Source organism: Plectropomus leopardus, chromosome 7, assembly GCF_026936395.1.
Source record: "Plectropomus leopardus strain MGB_pleo_1.0 chromosome 7, ASM2693639v1, whole genome shotgun sequence".
NCBI classification, from domain to species: Eukaryota; Metazoa; Chordata; class Actinopteri; order Perciformes; family Serranidae; genus Plectropomus; species Plectropomus leopardus.
In genome coordinates this window covers 3,406,041-3,429,384 of record NC_142182.1, presented here as the reverse complement: position 1 = coordinate 3,429,384, position 23,344 = coordinate 3,406,041, and the positions used below count along the sequence as shown (strand labels likewise).

General features: G+C 40.6%; 1 protein-coding gene and 1 long non-coding RNA gene across 2 annotated transcripts; one reads left to right on the top strand and one right to left on the bottom strand.

Moving 5' to 3' along the window:
- Positions 1–14,694: 14,694 nt before the first annotated feature.
- LOC148189085 (uncharacterized) lies at positions 14,695–15,666 on the bottom strand. The gene is made up of 2 exons (XR_015776940.1): positions 15,414–15,666; positions 14,695–15,334 (listed from the first exon to the last, which is right to left on the bottom strand). It is a non-coding gene; the product is annotated as an uncharacterized LOC148189085 (long non-coding RNA).
- A 191-nt stretch (positions 15,667–15,857) lies between these two features.
- Positions 15,858–22,069, top strand: LOC121950677 (uncharacterized). Its single transcript, XM_042496754.2, has 4 exons — positions 15,858–16,045; positions 16,142–16,197; positions 18,501–21,685; positions 21,938–22,069. The coding sequence occupies exons 1-3, from the start codon at positions 16,020–16,022 to the stop codon at positions 20,861–20,863; spliced, it is 2,445 nt and encodes an 814-aa protein (XP_042352688.2). The 5' UTR covers positions 15,858–16,019; the 3' UTR covers positions 20,864–21,685; positions 21,938–22,069.
- Positions 22,070–23,344: the final 1,275 nt, after the last annotated feature.

Below are 23,344 nucleotides of genomic sequence, written 5' to 3'. Positions count from 1 at the left end.
CTGATAGGTCATTACAGGCATGTGTAACCATGGTAACAATGATGGCAAAGGCAAAACGTTTTTCAGAGCTAAGGTTGAAACATTTTCTTTTTTTAGCTCGACTGTGGTGGATGCAGATGAACATTTATATAGTGCTTCTGTTTTTTTATACAGTACATGACATTTGATTTGGGAGATGGGATTTTTGGTGCCAGAGTTCCCTCCAAAGTGTTTGTGAGCGTGTAAACAAATCCTAATATAATCTGCTCCCTCGAGATCGCTCACAAAGTGCTTTTATTTCATTTTGTGAGCGTAGTGATACAAAGCTCTACATATTCATCATCTTTGATCAGGATTACTTTTTGCTTGTGTGTATATGCGTGTGAGTGTGTGTGCCTGTGTGTGTGTGTGTGTGTGTGTGGGTGGGTGGGTGGGTGGTATTTTGGAATTAAATATTCACAAAGATGAACTGTTTAGTCAGCTGGAAAGTCAATTCTTTCAGGCAGTTTGGAACCATATAACTCAACATCAGGATTGGTTAAACCTTTAGAAGTCTATCTGCAAAAGCGTTATTCATTCACTTGAAATAAAAAATGTAGCACCTTTCACAGCAACATAGACACAGTTTGTTCTCTCACACAGGCTTCAATTGGACATATGTCAAAACACTGTACTCAGTGTAACATAATTTTTTTTTTAAAAATGGCAGTAGGTGTGAATATGAACGAGAGTGGAATAAATATCTCGTTGGCTGCTTGAAGAGTTTCCAAAGGTGCATACGGTCCTTTCGACAATGCTCCTATTGTCCACTTTGGCCTTACACGTCGTTAAGAGAGCAGCAACTGAATGAAATATTTGTTAATAAGGGCAAAAAATGCAAATATGTATGTGTACAAAGGAAGGCACTTAATACAGAGTAAAACAGAATATAATAATAATAATAATAATAATAATAATAATAATAATAAATATATGTACAGTATGTACAGAGAACAAGAGAGAAACAAGCAAAAAGCAAAAACAATTTAAAAAAGCAATAAAAAAGAAAAAAAAGTGCAAATAAGTGTGCAAAAGTGAAGATGGATGTGCAAGTGAGTCCAGTGCAGATAGTTCTGCCACAGAAATACAAATATAATCTTTACAAATATGTACTTTTTATAGTGCAGGATCATGGAGGATATCTGCAGAAAGGCAACAGGTTTTTAGATGATGCTGAGGAAGTATAAGAATCCCCCTCAAAGTACTTTATGCCTTGACGCCCACCAATGCTCCTCTACAGGCTCTTTCTGTTGACCTGTGCTGTGCTGGGGAGGCAGTCAGTGCAACTTTGCAGGCTCTGAGGGAGATGAGAGATGATAGTTCATTGACTTATTTTGAGACAGACTACGCTGCTCCAGCAGCTAAAAAAAAAGGAACAGTGAGTGTTGTTCTATCCAGTGTGGGCCACACTGGAGCCTGGGGCCTCGGAGCCTCGTACCCAGACTGTCAAGAGAGCTACCCTCAATATTCTGGCCAAAGCCATTGCAGACATAGAGACCAGACTCTCCAGAGGCAATCTTGATCTCATGAAGGCAGTGAAACGACTGTCTAAAGAAAGCTGAGCTGCCAAAGTCAAATTGGAAAAGAAGTTCACCTCTGCTGTTGTAGACCTCTGCACCATTTGCCGCCACCCACAAGGTTTAAGGAAGCCTTTTCTCAGCTCCATCCTCTCTATGTAATTAAAGTAGTGTTTGCAGTGTCCTCTGCAGAATACTAGATCTCTTTCTCAACTTTGTCCCATGTCCAAACCATCCTTTGGCACACAATGTTACAGAAAAACACCATAACTGGGCTGGCTATGCATGAATTTGTTAGATCCTTTGCACACAAGGAAACAGAACTGAGCTGAAATGCATCCAGACTGGCAACGATGTGACTCAGAAGACAATCTGAAAATATCTGATCCCTGCAGAGTGCAACTGAGGCACCAAAAATGCTTTTAGAAATGTTTGCATTAGAATCCAGAAATTTTTATGGCACTTAGAGTTATATGATAAACTCAAACCATATGGAATCAGTGGTGCAATGGACTAGTTTTCACGATTTTTTTTTTTTTTTTAAATGACAGCATGCATACTACAAGTAGTGCTGCCAAAGTTATGGACACACTTTTCTAAAGCTGCTATCTGTATGGTCCAAGCAAACATAACCAAAATGCACAGCTCTGGATCAATGTATGTAAAGATTTTAAAGATTCAGATACTGCTCTATGCTACTTCCCAAACAAAAAATTGATTAAGTTGTTGAGCTAAAATAGTACAAGTGAGAAAATTGTCAGTTTATTGGTTTAATGTTATATTATATTTGTTTTTCTGTTGTTGTTGTTTTTGTTGTTTGTTTCTGAGAGCTTTATATACTATTATAGATCAACAAGAAGATAAACAGTAAGACAACACAAGGAACAAGGCTGAACTTCCCAATGTTACCAACACATCACCTCTTTAGAAATGTAGCTGTCTCAAGGTAAAAATATGGGACTTTTTGCAATTCACTAAACCAATACAGTAAAAAAAAAAAAGCTTGACTTAAATTTTTGTTTCGACAGAGATGCAGAGATGTTCTAAATAGATATTGTTTTTTTGCTTTTGCTGATGTTTTTCCAGCAATTCAAAATCAGTTTCCCTTATAATTTAGTGGTATCTCTGTTTTATACTTACTGTGAATATCATCCAATTAATCTTCAATTAAAAAATATATATATTGTATTGTGTGTATATGTAAGGACAACAAGAAAAAAGAACATAAAACAAAGAACAGTTTTCTTATTTTCTCTCACCCTGACCTGACATTTCCTAATTCTGTCAAGAGCAAGAATCATTGTTGTGTCAGAGTGAGAATAAAGCATAAAGTGAAAAAGATGACACGGATATGCAAGGCTGGTTTTAAAATAAAAGAATCAGGAGGGTGTGCACAAATGATTAACTGCTTCTTTCATGCTGGAACTCTGACACCTTTTTTCACAGATAAAGGTGAGCAAAGATATGAGGGAAGAATGCTGGCAGAGAGTTAGGAGGAGGTGCTGAAGAACAACAAAAATGCGGCAAAAAGAGGGATAAATGCAGGAAATGTGACCGTGCAAAAAAAAAGCCAGGCCTGAAATGGAATCTAAATGCAACAGAAATATTTTTCATAATGGTTCCCAAAACAACTTGTGTACACCAACAGCCTCCTTTATTAATGTTGCTTAGGCACAAAAGAGGAAAAGTGGAAATTTGGAACAGGTTACCCATTGCAGCAATCATGCTTGATGCATGCTATAAAGATTGCTATTTTGACATAGATAACAATAGCACGCAGTCTGCTACTTAAAAATGCGAGTGAAGTGGTTGGCGGTGGTGATGGCGAGCATGGAGATGCCAGTATGGAGGGAGCCCTCAGCCTAAGGAAAAGACCCAGTGTGGAAGATGGCTGGACATGTGCCTAGAAATCATGGAGGATGTCTCGGAGCAGGAATCCAGAAGTGAGGTGGTGTCACAAATTAGTAATATTTAAGTACATTATTTGCATAACACCTTTCTAGAATTGCTTCTCTGAGTGCTTTATAGAAAAAAAGTAATTAGTGGATGTAACTCAGGAGTTCTATGATTATCTCCATGCACCAAGTGCTTTACATGCAAATAAATAGATAATCTAAAAAAAAACAATAGAACAAGGAGCCCTGGTAGAAAAATAAAAACAAGTCATCAGCTGTGCTGACAATGCTTAGATTAAAAGTTTATATGTTACTATTTTTGTTAATTGTTTAGGTACAGGTTTACCAACCCGGTCCAATTCCTTGTGTAGCATGAAAGAACCTCAGTGCAGCCAGCAGCAGTCGTCCATGTCATAGATTGCAAAAGGGCAGAGATGTTCTTTTTTGTACAAAAAATCTGCTCCAAAACTTGACTTACAGGATTTGTCAATCCAACATGCTCTTATCCCAAGTTGTCACATGTTGCTGCTTTGTCAGTGGACTTCAGCATCTATATATTACGCTCGAGTTATCCTTCTGCATCTGCGGGGTTATGCTTCACATGGTTATGTTGAAGCAACAAAGCACATGGCAACCAACACCTGAATGTCAATTAACACACATGCTGCCACAGATGGGTAGAAAAAATAAAATCACATTCAGACAGGAAGCAAATACAGGACTCCCGAATGAAAGTCTGGGGTTTGTTGGATTCATCCACCGCTCCTCCTGCCAGCCCTATTGGGACCTCTTACATTATGTTGTTACCGGCAGCGCTTCACTGTTATGCCATCCAGAGGCATATCATGCTGTTGCAGCAGGTGCTGTTAAGCTGTCCAGCAGCATGTAATGACACCATGAATGGTTCTCTCCGGCCGCATCCGCAGCTGGCAATGTCCAGCCATGTGTCATGCGAACGCAAAGCGTAGCTGTTGGTGTCAGAATCTTACACTGAAAGCACTGTTAAAGCAGCGTTATTTAACGACTTCTAATTAAGACGGGCTGAAACTGATGATTTACACCCCTACTGAACTCTATAGGCAGTTCTACAAAAGAGGCTCCAAATTCCTCCTGATTTCTCAAAGCACTCTGCTGTCACATTGCAGATGCTATTTTGGCAAGTCTGGGCTAAAGCACACTAAATGCTTATAAATAACAAAAAATAAAATTGAAAGTGCATAAGGGTCCATTCGGGCAGAATGAGAATGCATCAGCAGGTGTTTACTCTCTCTTCTCTGTGTCATGCTTTCCAACTTATAAGAGGCAGAGCGAGGTGAAAAGCTGGAGAGCGACGACTCCAAATAAGAGACTGAAAAGTAATAGCGAGGCTGAGAGGGTGAATAAATATGTAAATCAGAAACAGATGGAGGGAGTCATTTCACCCTGAGATGTCACTTGAGCAAAAACTGATGTTTTCTGTGCAGGTGAAACTGAGGAGTTGAAAGAGGAAAGCGGCAAAGAGAAGAGTGGGAGTAAAAAAAAAGACAAAAAAAAGTTTCTCACCTTTTAGAAATGTTTCTCTGACTTCAGGATTTCAGATTTGGGTGTATTTTTGCCTCACCTTTTCACCATCTGGCTTTTCTCTATAGTTGTCAGCGTTGGAGGGAAAATGTAATCCAGTCACATTCTGAGAGGAGTTTGCCTTTTGTTTTTCATCACCTAGTCTTGCCTGACCCAAGTGCTCGCCACACTCCGTTTCGGTTTTCTTACCCTCAACCCAAGTTGTCAAATGTTGCTGCTTTGCAGTAGCCTCTGCATCTATGTATTGCACGCTAGGTATCCGTCTGACTGCTCTTTATGTTGCAGGATACCATTACCCTGATGTCAACAAAAGCACATGGTGGAATTACACTGCATGTGATTATATTTAAGCAACAAAAGCACATGGCAGCCAACATCAGGACGTCAACAAACGCACAGGCACAGATGGGTAGAATTAGGCAAAAGGGCGCATAGTAACATGTAGAAAAACAAAACAAAACAACGGATTCCTGCATGAAAGTCCAGAGTTTGTGTGATTCATCCACCACCCCTCCCGTCTGCCCTATAGGGACCTTCATGCTCCTTACATTACTTTGTTACTGACAGTATTTCAACCTGAAACCATCCAGTGGCGTATCATGCAGATGCGACAGGTTGTAGCACATTCTGGACTGATGCCAACCGTCCGCTTATCATGCCTAGCAGCAGATGCAGTCTGGCGGTATACAGTAACACCACAAATGATTCTGTCTGGCCATGACCAGCGGCGTATGACGCAGACTCTACAAGTGGTTGCAAAAGTTTTTGACGACTTCAAAATGAGAAGGAGCTGGAGTGTTAGGCTTTTGTGTTGCTTAGCCTTAATTCCCTTAAACCTCACCAAGTTGTTGTCATTTATTACAGAAGCCAACATTTCTTAATAAGCAAAGGAGTCACTACTTCAGCCAAGAAAGAGTGGCTTTTCTGAACCATGACTTCTTGGTCAAGCGTGACTATCGCTGGGCGGCAGGGATCTTTGGATTTGGGTCCTTCAGTCTGACCCACAGTCATCTGAATACACACTCAGCTCGGTCAATAAGGACAATCACTGTGTTCATTTGGGAGAAAGAAAAACACTCAGTGTTCAAATAAAGCCACATTCATCAGAGTTAATTCAGCGCTTTAGTTTTTGAACTTCTGCCCTGGAGCATTATCAGCTCTGATTCAGCAAACAACTCTAATCAACAGTTGACAGTTCCAAATAATTACCACTGAAAAATGAACACTGATTAACATAGAATTGCTGCATGATTAGTTGCTGTTTGTTTGCTCTGAGAAGAGATGCAAAACAGGAATTTACAAATAGTTTATCTATTTGAACATCAACGGGGTCAAAAGCCACTTGAATCATCCACTGAGTACCACCTCTCCCCAAAAAATTAAATGGTTGTAAACTGAGTGCATGAAAAATGTATGGCTCATTTTTATGTCATAAAAGCTGCAATGCGATAAAACAGATATAACTGCCACTTGAATAACTCCAACACGTTCTCATCCCAACTCGTCACATGGTGCTGCTCTGTCAGTGACCTTCTGCATCTACTGATGATGTTTTATGTATCCTTCTGTTGTTACTTTTGGATGCTGCTACTGTGATGTCAACAAATGCACATGATGGGATGACGCAGCACGGCCCTTATATTTATACAACAACACATGGAAACCAATGCTGACCATCATAATGGTTCAGATTAGGCAACAAAGTCACGAATGGTTGGGTGAGGTGTAGGGGACAAAAAACAACACACCCATAGTGGAAGAACTGGACTTCCACACAAACGTTGTTTGTGGGACCCACCCACCTCTGTATTAACGCACTCGTACACCTTATATTACCATGTTACCCGCAGCATTATTACCTGATGCTGTTCTTCATGCGTACCCGACCAGTTCCATTGGGTCACGTTCTCAAGTGATGCCAGCCCTGCGCGTTGCACGCTGATGCAACTGGTGCAACCAGACCATCCATCTGCATATTCAAGATTCTGTGAAATGCAATGATGTAATTAACATTATTTGGTGGGGTGTGTCTAGACACGATGGAGGCTAGACAGCATCTTCAGTTCAAAAGACTCTCAGATGAGAGCTGAAACATCTTCAAGAAACTCAAACAAGTCCAGTTGTCTACAATGTAGCACTGAGAATTAGAATAATAAACCATTTTAATGAGAAGACCTTGTATGTAAAGGGCAAACTAAAAATCTAATGTGGTCATAATACTTCTTTGTGTTTTGTACCCATAGTCGTACACAAAAAAGTTGTTCTAATGCGTTCATACATATCCTGCCAGCGGCAACAGTCTCTCACTGGCCTGAGGCAACCTCCACCTCCAGGTTAGAGGAATGAATTCACACATGATGTCTCTAATAGCATCAGGGATGACAGCTCGCTTAGGTAACTTTGCCATGCTCAGCACAATGGTTGAAACATTCCTGTTCAATTTGGGCATTGCTGCTTTTAGTGTGTTCACTCTGCTTCTAAAAGTTGTCATCTTGTGGCTTCTGCTTTAGAAATGTAACGTTAATGTATCAGTGGATTTTCTGCTGTACGTCAGAAGTTTTTTCTGCTTTTTTTAAGCCAAAATGTGAAGTTTCTTTTGTATCCAGTCCAACATACAGTATTCCTTATGTGTGAGCGTCTTCTCAATGTCCTGCTGTCAACACATCTGATGTGATGTGATCATACAACTTTGACAAATTAGACGAACAGCTCACTGCATTCCTTTCACATCTGCTGGTCCTGGCAGCTCCTTGACAGCATTTCTCTCTCCTGGACTGATTCTGAGCCCCTGTGCTGTCAGCAGGAGTCCAGATGCAGGGCACTTACTGCCAACCTAACATGAACTCTGCAACCTTTAGTTTGATGCTCTTTCCCTTCATGTGTTCAGGAAGTGTTTTTCATCACCGCTGGTTGACTGCGTCAGTATTCCATCATAGTCCAGAATGGTAGGCAGGTTTACATAACAGATTTGCACAAAACGTCAGCAGTATTTTCAAAATATTGATAAAACACAATTGTGAGATGACTGCATTTCCATTGAGTGATGTTATGCCACTTCTCCTCTGGCAATAACATTCCAATAAGTTTGGCGATGGATGTTTGAAACAAACCGTAGCCGTTTTACATAAACTTCAAAACGGTTACGGTACCACTGTTACTACCTTCAGTCCTTACTCAGAGGTGAGATCGCGCTGTCCCTCCTTTCTGTGAGGCTGTTGCAGTCCCATGCCAAATTACCACCCTCAAAGGTTAACCATCAACCCTCACCACAACTTCTCCTTATCAATTAGTATTGCTAACAATGTTTGCCCAAGACTGGCTCTTACTGGTATTTGTTATTCAGACTTGTTCTGGAACAAGGTCAACTTGGGTGTGACGTTATTTCCTTCCCCGACATCCGAGGTAAAGTGAGTGCAGCATCACACTCACACACACAAACTGTAGGGTCAATCTACACTTAGTTGCAGTAAATCCCAATTTTTCAATCAGAAAGCATGCATTTTCCCGAGACCAATAATTTCACCTACTGCCCTGTGTGGGAAATGAACTCATTTACTCTGAATCACTAATTATCTGTCTCTTTATCTGCCGCAGTGAAGTAGAACCTCAATATCGACTGTCTATTCTCATCCAGCTAATCAGCAATCACTTAGTGATGAAAGCAGGGAGAAGTATATTCACCAACTTTGTGATTAGCAGCTCTAATGTTCTCACCTCCCTCCAATCCTCATCTCCAAAATATGGAGCCATTACCAAAGACCTTGTGTCATGACAATGGCTGCGTTGTAATGACAAGAAAATATGCATTTATAGGGTTTGAATTACTGAACAGCAGGCTTCGGTAATTAAATGATCTATTTCGGATCGGCATGTTTCACTCCAAGGCTAATGCTTTCCACACTAGGGCAAGACTTCCCACAGGAGCTGTCTAACTGAACAGCTTTCTCAAAAAAGAAATAAATAGTGCTGTTAAAATATTTTGAAGAATATCACAGACAAATGAAATGAAAGAATGAGATCGCCAACATGTTCTCATCCCATCTCATTACATGTTGCCGTTCTGTCAGTGACTTTCTGCGTCTACTTATGACGTTTTAAATTTCCTTCTGCATCAGCTATTTATGCTCCGGGATTCTGTTACAGTGATGTCATCAAATGCACATGATGGGATGTGAACACGCCCGGTGCCATCTGGCCATCTGCTAGTGTATGATAACAACGCCATCGGTTCTGAGCGCGTTCCCCGAGAGACTTAAACGTTTTGAACCTGTGCATCAAACCTGTTCCCAACTTTGTGTTTTTATTAATAAAGTGACTCATTTTTAAACTTCAGTCCCTGTCTGCATGCTGTTTTGGGTCCGCACCACTCCCCAGAAGAAATTATTCGATTTTGCTTTAAAGTCACATTCCTCACCGTGACACTGGCTCTTCTAATTTAACTTCAGCATGAAAGAAAACCTGAAGACCTGGAGCTCTTCATCTGACAAACATGATTCAGCAGCGTTGAGCCTCTGCCTCCCAGTGGTTACTGTGGACAACAGCAGGTCAGGACAGCAAATAAAGGCAAAACAGGGAGATGTGTTTCAAGAACTTGTGGAAAGTTTCAGCATATTCTGTTTCAGTGGAAAATACTGAGCTGATTACTGCGTCCTTGAGCTCTATGCGCCTCATTTGACTCACATAGAGCTCAATTAATCTTAAAAATTAACATGCAGGACCTGACCACACAATTCAGGCCAAATGAAGCAACTGGGTTGAAATGTTAATATGCACAGTGAGGAGATTAAAGTAAAACTTTTAAAAATGTGGAAGCCTTTGGCACCATTACCGCTGAGATGGAAAGGTTTCAACCACACAGAAGACAGAAATCTAGCTAAAAGGTTTCTCATCAAACAAAGAAAATCTAAATCAGGGATACTCAACTTGCTTTGCTTGAGGGCCACTTTTGCAAAATGATGAGGCTAGGGGCCAGTCGTAACAGCCCCATACTTGTTTCTAGATTTTAGGACATTTGTAAGCTTTAAGCACATTGCACATTACTATGTTTGCACACCCATCTTAACTTATTTGTACTTTTTTTTATTGCTCTTTTTTTCTTTTTTGTTTGTTTGTTCTCTGCACATATTGTACATAGCTTTATTATTATTATTATTATTTTATTCTATTCTATTCTATGTTAAGTGCCGTCCTTTGTATATATATTTTCATTATTTGGCCTTTTTAACGAATATTTTATTCAGTTGCTGCTCTCTTATTTGCTGCTGTAACAAAACAGTTTCCTTCACATGTTTAATAAAGTATTTCTATTCTATTCTATCATATTATATTTCTAGGATTTTAGGACATTTGTAGGATTTTAGAACACTTCTACCACTTTAGGATATTTTGAAGATTTTATGATGTTTCTAGGATCTTGGGAGATTTCTGGGATATAAGGACAGTTCTAGGATTTCCTAGACTTCTGTCGGGGTGTGCGGGGATCCTGTGGACTTTATGCACATACTCAGGCTCTCAAGAGCTTTTGTTAGATATCATTTACCTCTCTGTTTACAAGAATGACTTTTCACCTCCACAGAAATCTTGCAGAGAGTATGAGTGGTAGAGTTAGTGCTGCTTCATGTCAGGAGGATGTGGGAGTTCTGCTCTATTGTTCACTTCACCCAAAAGGTCAAGATTGTTTTATATCTCATGCTACTGGTTACGGATCCACAAAGATGCAACATCTGCAATCTTTCTTCTCTACTGGGGTTGCTGCAGGTGTCGAGGCTGGTATCTCTCTCTACCGTGATGGATTTCTCCCCGTGCGATTGTTAAATGTTGGTCCAACACACCATGTTCAGAGAAAAGTGTTTATTCTTTGGTTCAGTGGCAATGACATTATCACACAAATATGGTGGAGAACCCAGAGTTTGGAAAGATCTCAATATTATTAATGGCCCCTTCCGCAACCATAAAACTTTCAACTATACTCTCATATATTGTAACAGTAAGTATAATTAGATAATTTAATTTTGCAATGCATTTGGTTTTGAAGTAAACTGACATGTTTTTTCAACTTGCATCTAAACAGAATAATGGTGTTTTCTTCTTATTTAACACAACTAAACAGTTTTCCAAATGCTAAGCTATTCCTTTAACCTTCTATGGGACCATGTTGCCTGCAGGTAATATTCCCATTTTTTGCTGTTTACACTCTCACAGTAATGTTACAGTACTTAAAAAAAAGTGCCAGGGCCGTAAGAAAACCAGCTGCACTGTATTTATTGTAACATGACTTTCTGGGGGCCATGTCGAGTCCCCTTTTTGGGGCATTCCTCACATGTTTCAGCCCCATTAACTCTCTCGACAAAAATGGCCTGAGAGCAACTTTTTCTGTCATTCTAAAATCTTGAAAAAAAAGATTCACAATAGAAGATGAGTGAAGTTTAATTTTGAAATGTTTAATGTACCTAATTGGAAAATTAACACAAAATGGCAAAAAGGCAAATGTTGCCTTGAAACATCATACAATTATGGATTCCCACTATGACAGTTTTTACTGTATTTAGGTTTATAGCATAGCAGTCATCATACCTTTCTTTTTATCTCTGCAAATTAACCTGAGTTTAATCATTTTAAATATTTTCGATACAGTACCGTATATAATTTTCTTAAGATTTTATTATTACCCCATTTGTTTCTTCATTTTGTACCATAATTATACCATACCATACCATAATTTTACAGAATTTCCCTTGGGATGAATAAAGTATTCTGATTCTGATAATGGTACAGTGTTGCTTTAAGGTAACATAACCAAACGTGTACAACAAAATATTTTTTTTCTCTTTTTTGAAAATGTCTTTAAATTCTGTTTACTTTTTCTATTTCATGACCCAAAAAAACCCATTGTAATATTTTTCTACCAATTGGCTCATAATAGGTACCATAGGGATTAAGGCATTTCATCTTTCAGCAGCCTAGGTTGCTGACTGCCACTTGGTCCGGATGATCCAGTGATTAGGCCAATTTGAAGATGATCATTTACTCAGCAAACTAAAAGTTTTCACATTAATTTGTGTCTCACTCTAGATCAATGGCACCACATCAGTCACAAGACAGCACCTCTCTAATTTATCTGCAAAGCCGAGAACTGTGGTGTCCCTGTTGTTTCCGCCTCATTATTCTTCAACACACACCTCTTTGTGCCGCACTAAATCTAATAACTCTACAGTTTCCCTCTTTCAGACAGGTGTCCCATACCATATTATTTTACCCATGCAGTTTTCCTTCCCCCTCTGCCTCTGCGAGAGGATACTCGACATTAAAAAGCTTGAAAAGCCCTTAATTCTGCAGCCTTCCAATTCACACACCGCCGACCTGATTAGCCATTCGGTGTGAAATGACATTCTGAAAGAGCCTGAGCTCTGACAGGTGGCTCTTTGTCATCATTATTCCAGCGTAACACCCACTCAGTCTCGCTCGCTCTGCTTGTGCTGCTGCTCGGGACAGCTCTGCACATACATAAGGCACGACTACCAGAGCGCAGGTAAGCACACACTCACAGGTATGTTTAAATCAACACAGTGAGTGTCATTGAGGTCCCAATCAGTGGAGCAGAAATATGTAAACAAATATAGACAGGAAAAAGCCCACATTCACACACAGCACGCAGCACCTGAAAATGAAACAAAATGAGGTATTGATTGGTTGTCAGAGAGGCAAACATCATCATTCATCCAGATCGGGATGACACAAAGCACAGAGGAATCAATCAGAGAGAGGAGGAGAGGGGAATACTTATAAGCAGAGCAAAGGGCGAACAAATGACTGTTGAGCATCAGTAAACTTAACTATTGCTGATGGGGAGATAAAGTGAACAACAAAAAGAGCTTCAGACTCAGCTGCATTGCGCTCTCACACACAATGCTGCAGCTTTAAAGTTGAAATAGCTTTTTTTAAACCTTCTGCTGAGATTTCAGCAGACAGCTGGATGTAATTCATGGTGTCAGCTCTCATTTCTAAAGCTCCGTTACACCCATGCATATCATTTATGCTATTATGGAAGCCCATTTCTGCCCAGAAAAGAACAACAAATACATGTTGGTGGACTTGGGTTAAGTTGCCGTCATTTGTTAGTCTGGCTTTGTTTTCACATGGTCACCTTTTTATTAAGATCATTATGTTTTCTTAGGTCTTAGGTTTCAGTTCACTGTTTTTCTCCTCCTGTGTTCCTGTGCTGCCTCTCCCTGTTTTACCATCATAGCTGTCCTGCAACAGTGTTAGTATGTATTTTAGGATTATGCATCCTCCACAGTTAGTTTGAGACTCTATGTCTACCTCAGGTAAAGAGCTACCCATATATAGTGAAGCCTTCGTGCCTGTAAGTTGACCATAGATACCTGAGATGGACCAGTGCAACACAAACACATTCCTCACTTCTCAGAAGAACCTTAATTCCTGACATGTTAGAATTTGATCCCAACAATCTACGTCATAACAACTGCATAAATACCACTGTGTTTTCTCTGTTCGTTGTCGAACGGTCACTTGCATGTTTCCCTCGTTCCTGTGTTGACCTGAGTGCTCGTAATAAACGTTTACTGATTGAAACTTCAACCAGTATCTCTGCTCCTCAATTCTAACACAGAATATCATCCTATCAATCAGCCTCGTTAGTCCTTCTCTGCTCCTCAGTGTCTCATCAGAGTTTCTCTGCCCTTTTTCTCCAGCTGCAGTTCAGTCTTTGTTAGATCCTTGATTTGATCATGTGATGTTCGAATACTGTTTCTTTGAAACACAAAGTGACCTTCAGAGTTCCTGCTGTCTGCATTTGGGTCCACCTGCTCCACATCTCATGACAAACTCCCTGATATCCCTCTATCATGTTACTTTTCAGCCCTTTAAATATATTTTTGTACATTGGAAAGACAGAGCTCAAGTATAGGGAGGTGGCTGTTACCTTTTACATTTTAACATTGACCTTTTATTTACCTCTGCCAAAATAAAACGTGCATAAAAGGTATCTTTTAATTTGTTCCTACAGTACTTTCAGTAGTTAGTTACCTGCTGAGAGGGGAGTCACTGTGCATCTGCTGCTGCGGGGAGCTTTGAAAGGAAGCCAGAGAGTCTCTCTTTATCTCCAGCATGAGCAAAGTACAGAAAATCGGGTGAAATGTTCATGGATAATGTAGCATTTAAGAGAAGTACTAAATAAAAAGTTAGTTACTGGAGATAAAAATGTGCATAAAGTGCAGCTCTAAAGTAGGCGGGTTTCTACTAAGACTCAAATTTAGCAAATTAAAAATTGTGAATATAAAATATGCCTAATGGAAATACAGCATTTTAAAAATGAAAAACCATTTATCGCAAAAAGTTTTTTTGCCTGCATGAGGTGGTTATTCAGTGACTTCAAAAGCTGTATTTTGCAAAACTACAATGGAAACACGATGGGCACAATGCAGCAACAAGTGGTGATATTGCATCACGTAACTCTTCAAAAGTTGAGCACATCATCTGGAAGTTTTGAATCCACAATTCCTCTGTGAATTCGTGGACTATCAGTTCCAAGAAATCCCTCATATGTGGCCGCTCCATAACACACCTATGTCACCTTTGGCTGCAATAGAGTTAAACCTAATGTTTTGAACATCCATTGCCATGCTTCTTGAGATGTTATTGTGAGAGGAAAAGTCACATAACATCACTTGATGGAAACTGTCATGTCACAACTGTTTTATTGACATTTCAAAAATATTGCTTCAGTTCTGTACAAATCTGTGATGGAAACCCACCTAATGTGTCATTTTTCACCAAATTTTGACTAACCACTACAGTTTAAACAACATGCATGAAACGGGTGGGGTTAGGACCCAAATGCAGTACACTGACACTCGGCAACAGTTGGTAATAACTTTTATTTATACCAACGCAGATAATGTTCAAAACACAAGTAGTTAGTTGCGTGTAAAGTTCGTTCTTCAGGCTGAGAGCCCTATCACAGTCTCTGGGGTTCACACGAGGAGAAGAGACGAAGCTTACAGCAACTGTGGCTGGCGAGCAGGAAGCCCCGTAGCCCGTCGAGCCGACAACACGTGTGGAGGTGTGGTCGTGGATGGAGCTGAAGGATGGTCGGGGGCAGGCAGGAGTTCCCTCACCAGATAAGCAGCCCGCGAAGGCAGCAGTACCGACGAGGAGCAGGCAGGAGGACTGTCGAAGCCAAGCAGAGAAATCGTTACCAGACGAGCAGTCAGATTTCCGGGACGCCGAAACAGAGCACGTGGTCGGGGACAGAAGGCAGGTAGGTACACTGGGATGCAGGCGAGGAGAGCAGGTCGGGGACAGGCAGAGTCGGCTTCGGACGATCTGGTAGAAGAACGCTGGAAAGTCTCGCATGACGCAGTAAAACAATCTGGCAGTGAGTGAGAGTGCTGGAGAGGCTTACATGCAGGGCTGATTGATGATGAGCTGCAGCTGTGAGGCAGGTGAGCAGGCTGAAGAGGTGGGCGTGGCTTGCAGGTAGAGCGGAGCAGAGGGAGGGTGAGTGGAAAAGTACTGGCAGTGTGAGAGGAGGGGGATGAGAGGCAGGAACCATGACAATGCATGAGTGATTTAAAATGGGGTAGCTGAGGAGAAATAAGTCCTGCTATGATGCAGTATTTTATCAGGACACACAGATCCTGCAGTCACAGTAACATTGATTCACATTGATCACATCCTCTCAGAGAACAGATAAACACTGTGCTAGGGCAATCACATCAAGTGATCACACCTGTGTGTGTGTGTGTGTGTGTGTGTCCTCAACTCAGCTCCTCGTTACAATAGAAGATTGGTCACACCTGAGGAGTTGAGAGGACAAACTGAAAACAAACTTTGGCGTTCAGCAGCACACTTGTTTTTCTTTCAGGAGCAACAGGTGTGTTCACCTGAATTCAGAGAGCGTCTGCCTCTGATGTAGACCAGCTCCTCTGGATCCAGAGCTGACAGAGCAGCTGAGACTCAGTTGTCAGGTGGTTTATTGGGACAGAGTGTGAGTGCAGCTGAAGCAGTCATGGCTGCTGGATCCTTTGTTAAAAGGTAACTCATTTAAACGTAATTTGTTTTTATCAAGTCTCATCTCTCCACCCATTTAATGTTTCATATTAAGTATTTTTATTTGCTATTGTTTCACAGAATGTTACTGGTTTTCTTGTTGAGTGTGCTGGACTACTCCTCAGCATTTCCAAGAGGTGAGTTTGATTCACATTTATTAAGTTGAAGTGTTTTTTTGTATCCCTCTCCCTCCTTGTAGTGATTTTATGTCTGAACAAAAACAACCAATCAGAGCCAAGGAGTCTCTAACGCAGCTGTCATCATTTTAATCACTGCTGTGAATTAGTCAAACTGTCAAACAGCACTGCTTAAGTGTAAGTCAAGATTCTGTTACTGCATTGCCAATGTTCTTTTTTTGATCAACTTGTCTTTTTTAATCAAAGTGTGTAAATTTGTATATAATGATGTATTCTCTAAATTTAATAAAAATGGTAACACAACTGAATCACTTCATATTCATTATTTAAAGTAAATCCACTCATTTAACTATTTTCTATAGTTTTGGGGTTCAATTTAAGTTTACTTTTTCATTAGATTTGCATATTATTTAGGTTAAAGGAATGAATTGCAAAGAAAAATCAATTTCAAATTACTAAAAAATATACAGCAACAATCAGTAATATTTTTTGTTTTAAATCAGTATAATTTTGTGATGTACACTGAGAATAAACATGATACAAAGATAATTTTAAAAAAAACATATTAAAGGACAAATCGTGTAAAAATAGAGTAGCAACATGTCCATGTGTCTATGAACAAAACATATTTAAAGCTTTTTTGCCAATCCACTCTGACTTGGACTTCCAGTGCATCTGAAAATGGATCAATAACACCACATAAGTTCCACATATTAAGTTTGGGATGTTGAGTATCAAACACTACATTGTCTTTATTCTTGTAAATCTTTATGACCCATCGGTGCCTTCTTGTATTAATGGTTAGAAAAGAAACCCAAAATTCAGTCATTGCTTTCAAATGTTCTCCCATAGATCAGCTTCCATCCTGTTGATCACCCCCCTAAAAGCTGGGCTTTTTACATTTATGATATTTCTGACTGCAATTTCATGTCATCGCAAACCTTTATTTACAGCTATAGTAGCCAGCACACACGTGAAGGGAGTTCTTTTTCTGTTATGTTTTTGAGACAATAAATGCACCATTTTGATCACGTAAACCCACTTTACAGTTGAGCTTCCTGTACTTGATATTCAAGAATATAAACAAAAACACGTTCATAACTAAAAAAAACAATGCCAAACAGGATTTACATTGAGGTTTATGGTAATGAATTATATAACGCTATGAGTTAAAGGCAACTAATGTCGAAAGAGCAGGCAGTTTAACAGATGCTCCTTATTTTTACTGTGGCCATAATGCAATCATCATCTCTCATACTAACACCTTCTCATCCCGAACTTGTTAAATACCGCTGTTTTGCCATGGACTTGCATCTAAATATCTTTTACATACAGACTTCTTGGCTCTGATTGGTTGTTATTCATCAGCTGTAGGAGGAGGTACCAAATATTTTAAACAGACTTATGTGTATCATGTAATAATGTGTGGATGTCATGATTGTCTCAGCCAATACAAGTTATTTTCATAAGTTACCAACTGTAACTTTAAAAGTGATAATTCAGGATTTTTGAAGTGGGGCTGTATGAGATACTTATGTATGTATGTATGTATGTATGTGTAAGTGTATTACATAAAGTAGTTGGCAGTTTGTTGGCGGTTTGCAGAAACAGTTCAGCATTACCATGCTGTATAGAGGGGTTAATATCAAAATGTGTTTTAGCCACTTTAAAAAAAGGCCATCCTATCAGTCTAAGTGGATGCTGTATTGAGAGTGTTTTCAATGTGAAGTTTTGTTTCAGTCAGATCACGTAACAGCCACTAATAGCACTTTCTGACGCACACAGCTGAGTGGTGGTGGATGCAATGTAATGCCAAAGGAAAGGGTGTGTGACAGCGAGGTAAAGCGGTGAAAATATTCTACATACAGCATCCACTTAGACTGATATTGAATTTTTAAATAGGCTTTTTTAAAGTGGCTCAAATATGTTTTGATATCACTCCTGTAAGGCGTGTGTACCCTGTCTGTTTTCTGCAAACTGAGAGTGCACTGACCGTCAGCTACTGTATGTAATAGCTACACTGACTATACATACGTATCTCATTCTTATGTATATTCTAAAATCCTGTTCGATCCCTTTAAGCTATAAATGACCTACTCCACTCATATTTTAACTATGCTGCTCCCCTCACTCATCCTTCCAATATGCAAATAAATTTCACGGCACCAATAAATTAGCATAATTTCTGGGACCCTCCCCAGAGACCTACTGCATTTAATATTCTGTACATGAAACCATTACTGTTGGGTTTTTAATTTACTTTTATTTGATATTCCTACTATGTTAACTATCTTCTCTCATAGCAAGAAGTTCTGTTTATCCTGAAGCATGGCAGGGTGTAAAGGAGAAACAGAAAGAGGTTTATGTCTATGGGAGTCGTCGCCCTCTCCACTACATCCGGGCTCTTCGGCAGACCCACAGAGAGCCACAGCCCAATATCCATGTCCCGGTTCAGATCAAAGCCTGGCAAAAGCATCCGGGAGGTTCTTTAAGGGTCCACAACCATGCCCAGATACAAAATCTGCCGAGTCTGTACCACCAAACAAGAAGTCCGTATCAGTTATGGTCTAATGTTGCCACAAAAGGGACACAGGAAATGTCCATACTCCAGTCTCCACTGCAGAGAAACCATCCACTGGCAAACCCCAGAAGCTTTGAATTCAATCTAAAACTTCCCTTTGCTAACTTCCCAAGTCAAAACAAAGACAACAGTTCATCCACTAAAAGTTTTGATTTGAATAGCAGTGGGAGTGGTGGTGCTGGTCACGAGTCTACATACAAGCCAAGTGGTATGCACGTCGATAGTAGTTTCAAAAGCCCCTCTGATTCAGATAGTTTGGATAAGGGTTTCACAGATGAAGGAAAAAATGACCATGAAGTTTCCAAACCAAACTTTCAACTGAGCTTATCTATTCCTTTTCCTCCATTTCCAAAACCTTACAGCAGCAATGATGGTGATCTTAAAAATTCAACAACAATACCAGGAAGTAATGTTCAGAACAGTAACATGAAACCAGAAAAAACACAATTAAGTTCAACACAGAGTGGATCGGATTGGATTTTATTGAATTCTGCGAGTGCTGTGCAGCAACAACCAATACATGACACTTACGAATCAATTCGAACCCCGTCCCAGCCTGTCCCACAGCCTCAGATTCCGTCCCGGCCAATCCCACAGCCTCAAGCTCCGTCCCAGCCAATCCCACAGCCTCAAGCTCCGTCCCAGCCAATCTCACAGCCTCAAGCTCCGTCACAGCCAATTGTACACTATCAAGCTCAGTCATGGCCAATCCAACAGCCTCAAACTCCATCCTGGCCAGTCCCACAGCCTCAAGCTCTGTCACAGCCAGTCTCACAACCTCAAGCTCCGTCCCGGCCAATCCCACAGCATCAAGCTCCGTCCCAGCCAATCCCACAGCCTCAAGCTCCATCCAAGCCAATCTCACAGCCTCAAGCTCCGTCACAGCCAATTGTACACTATCAAGCTCAGTCATGGCCAATCCAACAGCCTCAAATTCCATCCTGGCCAATCCCACAGCATCAAGCTCCGTCCCGGCCAATCCCACAGCATCAAGCTCCGTCCCGGCCAATCCCACAGCCTCAAGCTCCGTCCCGGCCAATCCCACAGCCTCAAGCTCCGTCCCGGCCAATCTCACAGCCTCAAGCTCCGTCCCGGCCAATCTCACAGCCTCAAGCTCCGTCCCAGCCAGCTCCGCAACATTCTCCTCAACAGTCTGACAATGTTTACAGAGGATACTACAGTGGGCAAATAAATCCTACAAGTACTAACTATGGGAAAGGTCAAAGTGGACAAACCGTTTCATCTGACCCAACAAATGTCCGTCTTTCTTTGTCTCAATCACAACAAGAAAGAGGTCCAAGTGGACATTTCAGTTCTGGTCAGATCAAACCCATTGGCAACAGCTATGGCCAACATCAAATCTGGCATCCAGCTGGTACTCAACTTACCTCTTCTTCTGAACAGCAAAACTACGGACAGTTTCAACCATCCTTGAGTCATGTGCAAAAAGTAGAGACTGTACATCCAGTCAATCCAGTACAACAGTCATCTCAAACTGCTGCTCCATCTCAATATCTACCTCCATCATTCAGTTACAACGGGGAAGTTAACACCACCAAAACCCAATACACAAAACTTTTAATTGATGTGGATGATATGAGTGAAGATGATGGACAACACAACAATTATGCAGCATCACCAACCCACTTTGATGAATATTCTGGTACATGGACTGGGCAGGACATGGCAGAAACCCCCATTAGCAATCCCAATCCACAGTTTCAGAGGTTTCATTCTCTGGTTCCAACGGGTCAAGGTCACCCCGCTACGCAACCAAACTTCCCTTTTGAAAGTTACCTAAGCAACAAAGCTGAGTCTTACATGCCAGTTTACAGCCAAGCTCCCAGCATGGGCGGTGGTGAGAGCCAATATGCATCTATTCCTCAGAAACAAATGGAAACAAAACAAATAGAGACTTCTGATCCTTTTCCTGGACAGGCTAACTGTGCGCCTCATTCAGGAGCAAACAGTGGCTCTGTGCCAACAAACTTTGGCCAACAACTGTCATCAGAACCAACCTCTCACACTGCATCAGAAGCTTTTAGTCCCAACAACAGACAATATTATTATATTGGCCAAGCATAACCACAGGTGCTTACAAGTGACCAGAGCACTGCCAAAAACTATCCCTTCTCTGCTAATAGGATAAATCACTATAGTACATATGACCTCAGCGACAGACAAAATTTTTATGGCACTAATTATTAAGGTCAAGAAAAACATGCCTCTTGGGCTCAAATTGCTCATGCTCTTTTGCAAATGTCAAATATTAACCCTGTATCATCTGCATCTGTAGCTTCCCATCCATATCCTCTGGTTCTTTGATATTACCCCCATTGTCCAACTTTCATCCTTTTTTTACGGGACTCCAAAATGTAGGCTGCGCTCCAAGCTTCAGCATACATTCTTTGACAGTGAATATCAGCTCTGTCAATCCAAGGCCACAAGCAATCCCTGCATACTTTGTCAGCAGAACCAACTGGACCTGTCAATAACTTCTACTGATCTGATCGGAAAACCTATAGCCACAAAATCATCTGTCAGATTACAAAGTTTATTCTGGCCTTTCCTGTCTTGAACATTACCATATGACTAGCGATGATGGAAAAGCTACTTAAGTCTTCTCAGCCCGGAGGCAAAGACTGAATGTCCATTGTACCCACCTCCACTTCCTTGGAACCAATATTCCTGTCTAAGCATGTGTGTCAGTGAAGAGTACATTGGAGCATACAAGCCTGTTGACAAGACAAACCCCTTGCCCAAGATTTGAGTTACTGATGGTGAAAACCATGTTCCTGAAGATCATCTGATATTTATGGGGTAAAGGGATCAACTGATGTCTGCATTCATGGAAGCCCCTGATGCCCTTAGCGTAAAGCGGACCAACCACAGGGAAAGGGATAACAGGTGGGTTATTATACTCTTGAGACCTACTGCAAAGGTTCATTGTGCAATTCTGTAGAAAGATAGTTGTCAAAAGCCACCAACCACCATACCAAAGTATTTCCTATTGGGAATGAGATCTAGCAATCAATTATATTTCTCCAGAAATGCTTACTGCACATTTTAATGTAGGAACATTAAATACATCCACTTATATCTCTTGTTTTCAACTGTTTACATATCTCATGGTGCTTTTGTTTTGTTTCTCTCTTGCAGGCTGCACAGTCTGAACTGCAGCAATGCATATAGGATAAACTACTGCTGTTGTACTGAATTTACAGCCCCTGGGCCAAATGGGGTGCCCCCCCCAACCATTTTCAAATTTGCAATAAAAAATCTAATGATTCACATTGGGAATTGTGCTTTGTACTTTTAGTTTACAAAAGGCAGCAGAGTGCATCAAAATACAGCTTGTTGATCAAAAGTGCCCAGTACCCCTGACAGAGGTCCTGGCTAAGCTCCTAATGTCTTAAAACTGTAGAAATTTCCTGAAATCATATACAAATGTCTTAAAATCATACAAATGTCCTAAAATCTAAAAAAAAAAAAATCCTAAAATTCTTAGAAAACATGTATGGAGCTGCTGCAACTGGTCCCTGGCCTCCTGTCATTTTGCAGTAGTGCCCCCCAGAGCAAAGCAAGTTGCTCACATGTTCAGGGCAGAATCAGAGTCAAACTTTATTGTCATTATGTGTAAACATACAACAAAATTATCAACAGCAACTCTCTGTCTGTTGTAAAACATCAAAGAAATGAGTTAAGAAAAAAAACCAAGTAGTATAGCCAAGTAGTAAAATAGTGCACATTTAAAAGACAGCAATCATAATAAATAGGAGTGCAGTTAAAAAGCAACAGTGATAATAAATAAACGACAGGGAGGTAGTAGTCTAATAACTTGAGTTGTTCATAAATCAGAAGCTCTCAGCCTCAGCACTGCTGTGTGCTGCCATGACATCCTGACCCAGAGGAGCTGAAAGGTGATGAGTTTAGTTTAGGATAGACTTGAGACTGGGGAACAAGGGAAACTGGCTAGACTGTCTCTGTCCAAAGGTTGAAAAATCTGGTAGATGTATTCTTTTAATTATAGACATAACAAGACTAGTTGCTTCCCCTAATTGCAGTGTTTATGCTAAGCTAACAGTCTGCTTGCTCAAGTTTCATATTACAAGTGCAAGGTTGGTATTGATTTTTGCCATGTAACTCAGCAAAAAAAAATATCACTGAGAGAATTCCCCAAAGTACTGAACTATACCTAGGGCTACATTTACTTTCCATAGCCCAGACACAGATCTTTCCCAAACATGAAATCACATCTCAAGCTTTAATCATGTTTTGATTAAAATCCTCTACATACAGTATTTTGATCTTTATCAGCAATCATGTATCAGAAAGGAATGCATCTATTTGGGATGACTTAGATAAACTGTCACATCTGTCAAAACTTGCTTGTGATTCATGTGGGATTACAGTCATACCACAGCATACAGGTGCAGCGTAACGTGGCAGCGTCTCGCAAACAGTGAGGGTGCATGTTCAAAAGAATCAGTGATCAAAGGAGCTCCTGCTGTTAGACGCAGTCTCATGAGCGAGGTGTGATCACTTCAAAGGATCCAACTGCATGCC

What these genes read in the sequence shown, in the direction of transcription:
- LOC121950677 (XM_042496754.2), top strand. Translation starts at nt 16,020, where the DNA reads ATGGCTGCTGGATCCTTTGTTAAAAG. An exon ending in GCTGGATCCTTTGTTAAAAG is followed by an intron (nt 16,046 to 16,141) that starts GTAACTCATTTA and finishes ATTGTTTCACAG; the next exon opens with AATGTTACTGGTTTTCTTGT. An exon ending in CTCCTCAGCATTTCCAAGAG is followed by an intron (nt 16,198 to 18,500) that starts GTGAGTTTGATT and finishes CTTCTCTCATAG; the next exon opens with CAAGAAGTTCTGTTTATCCT.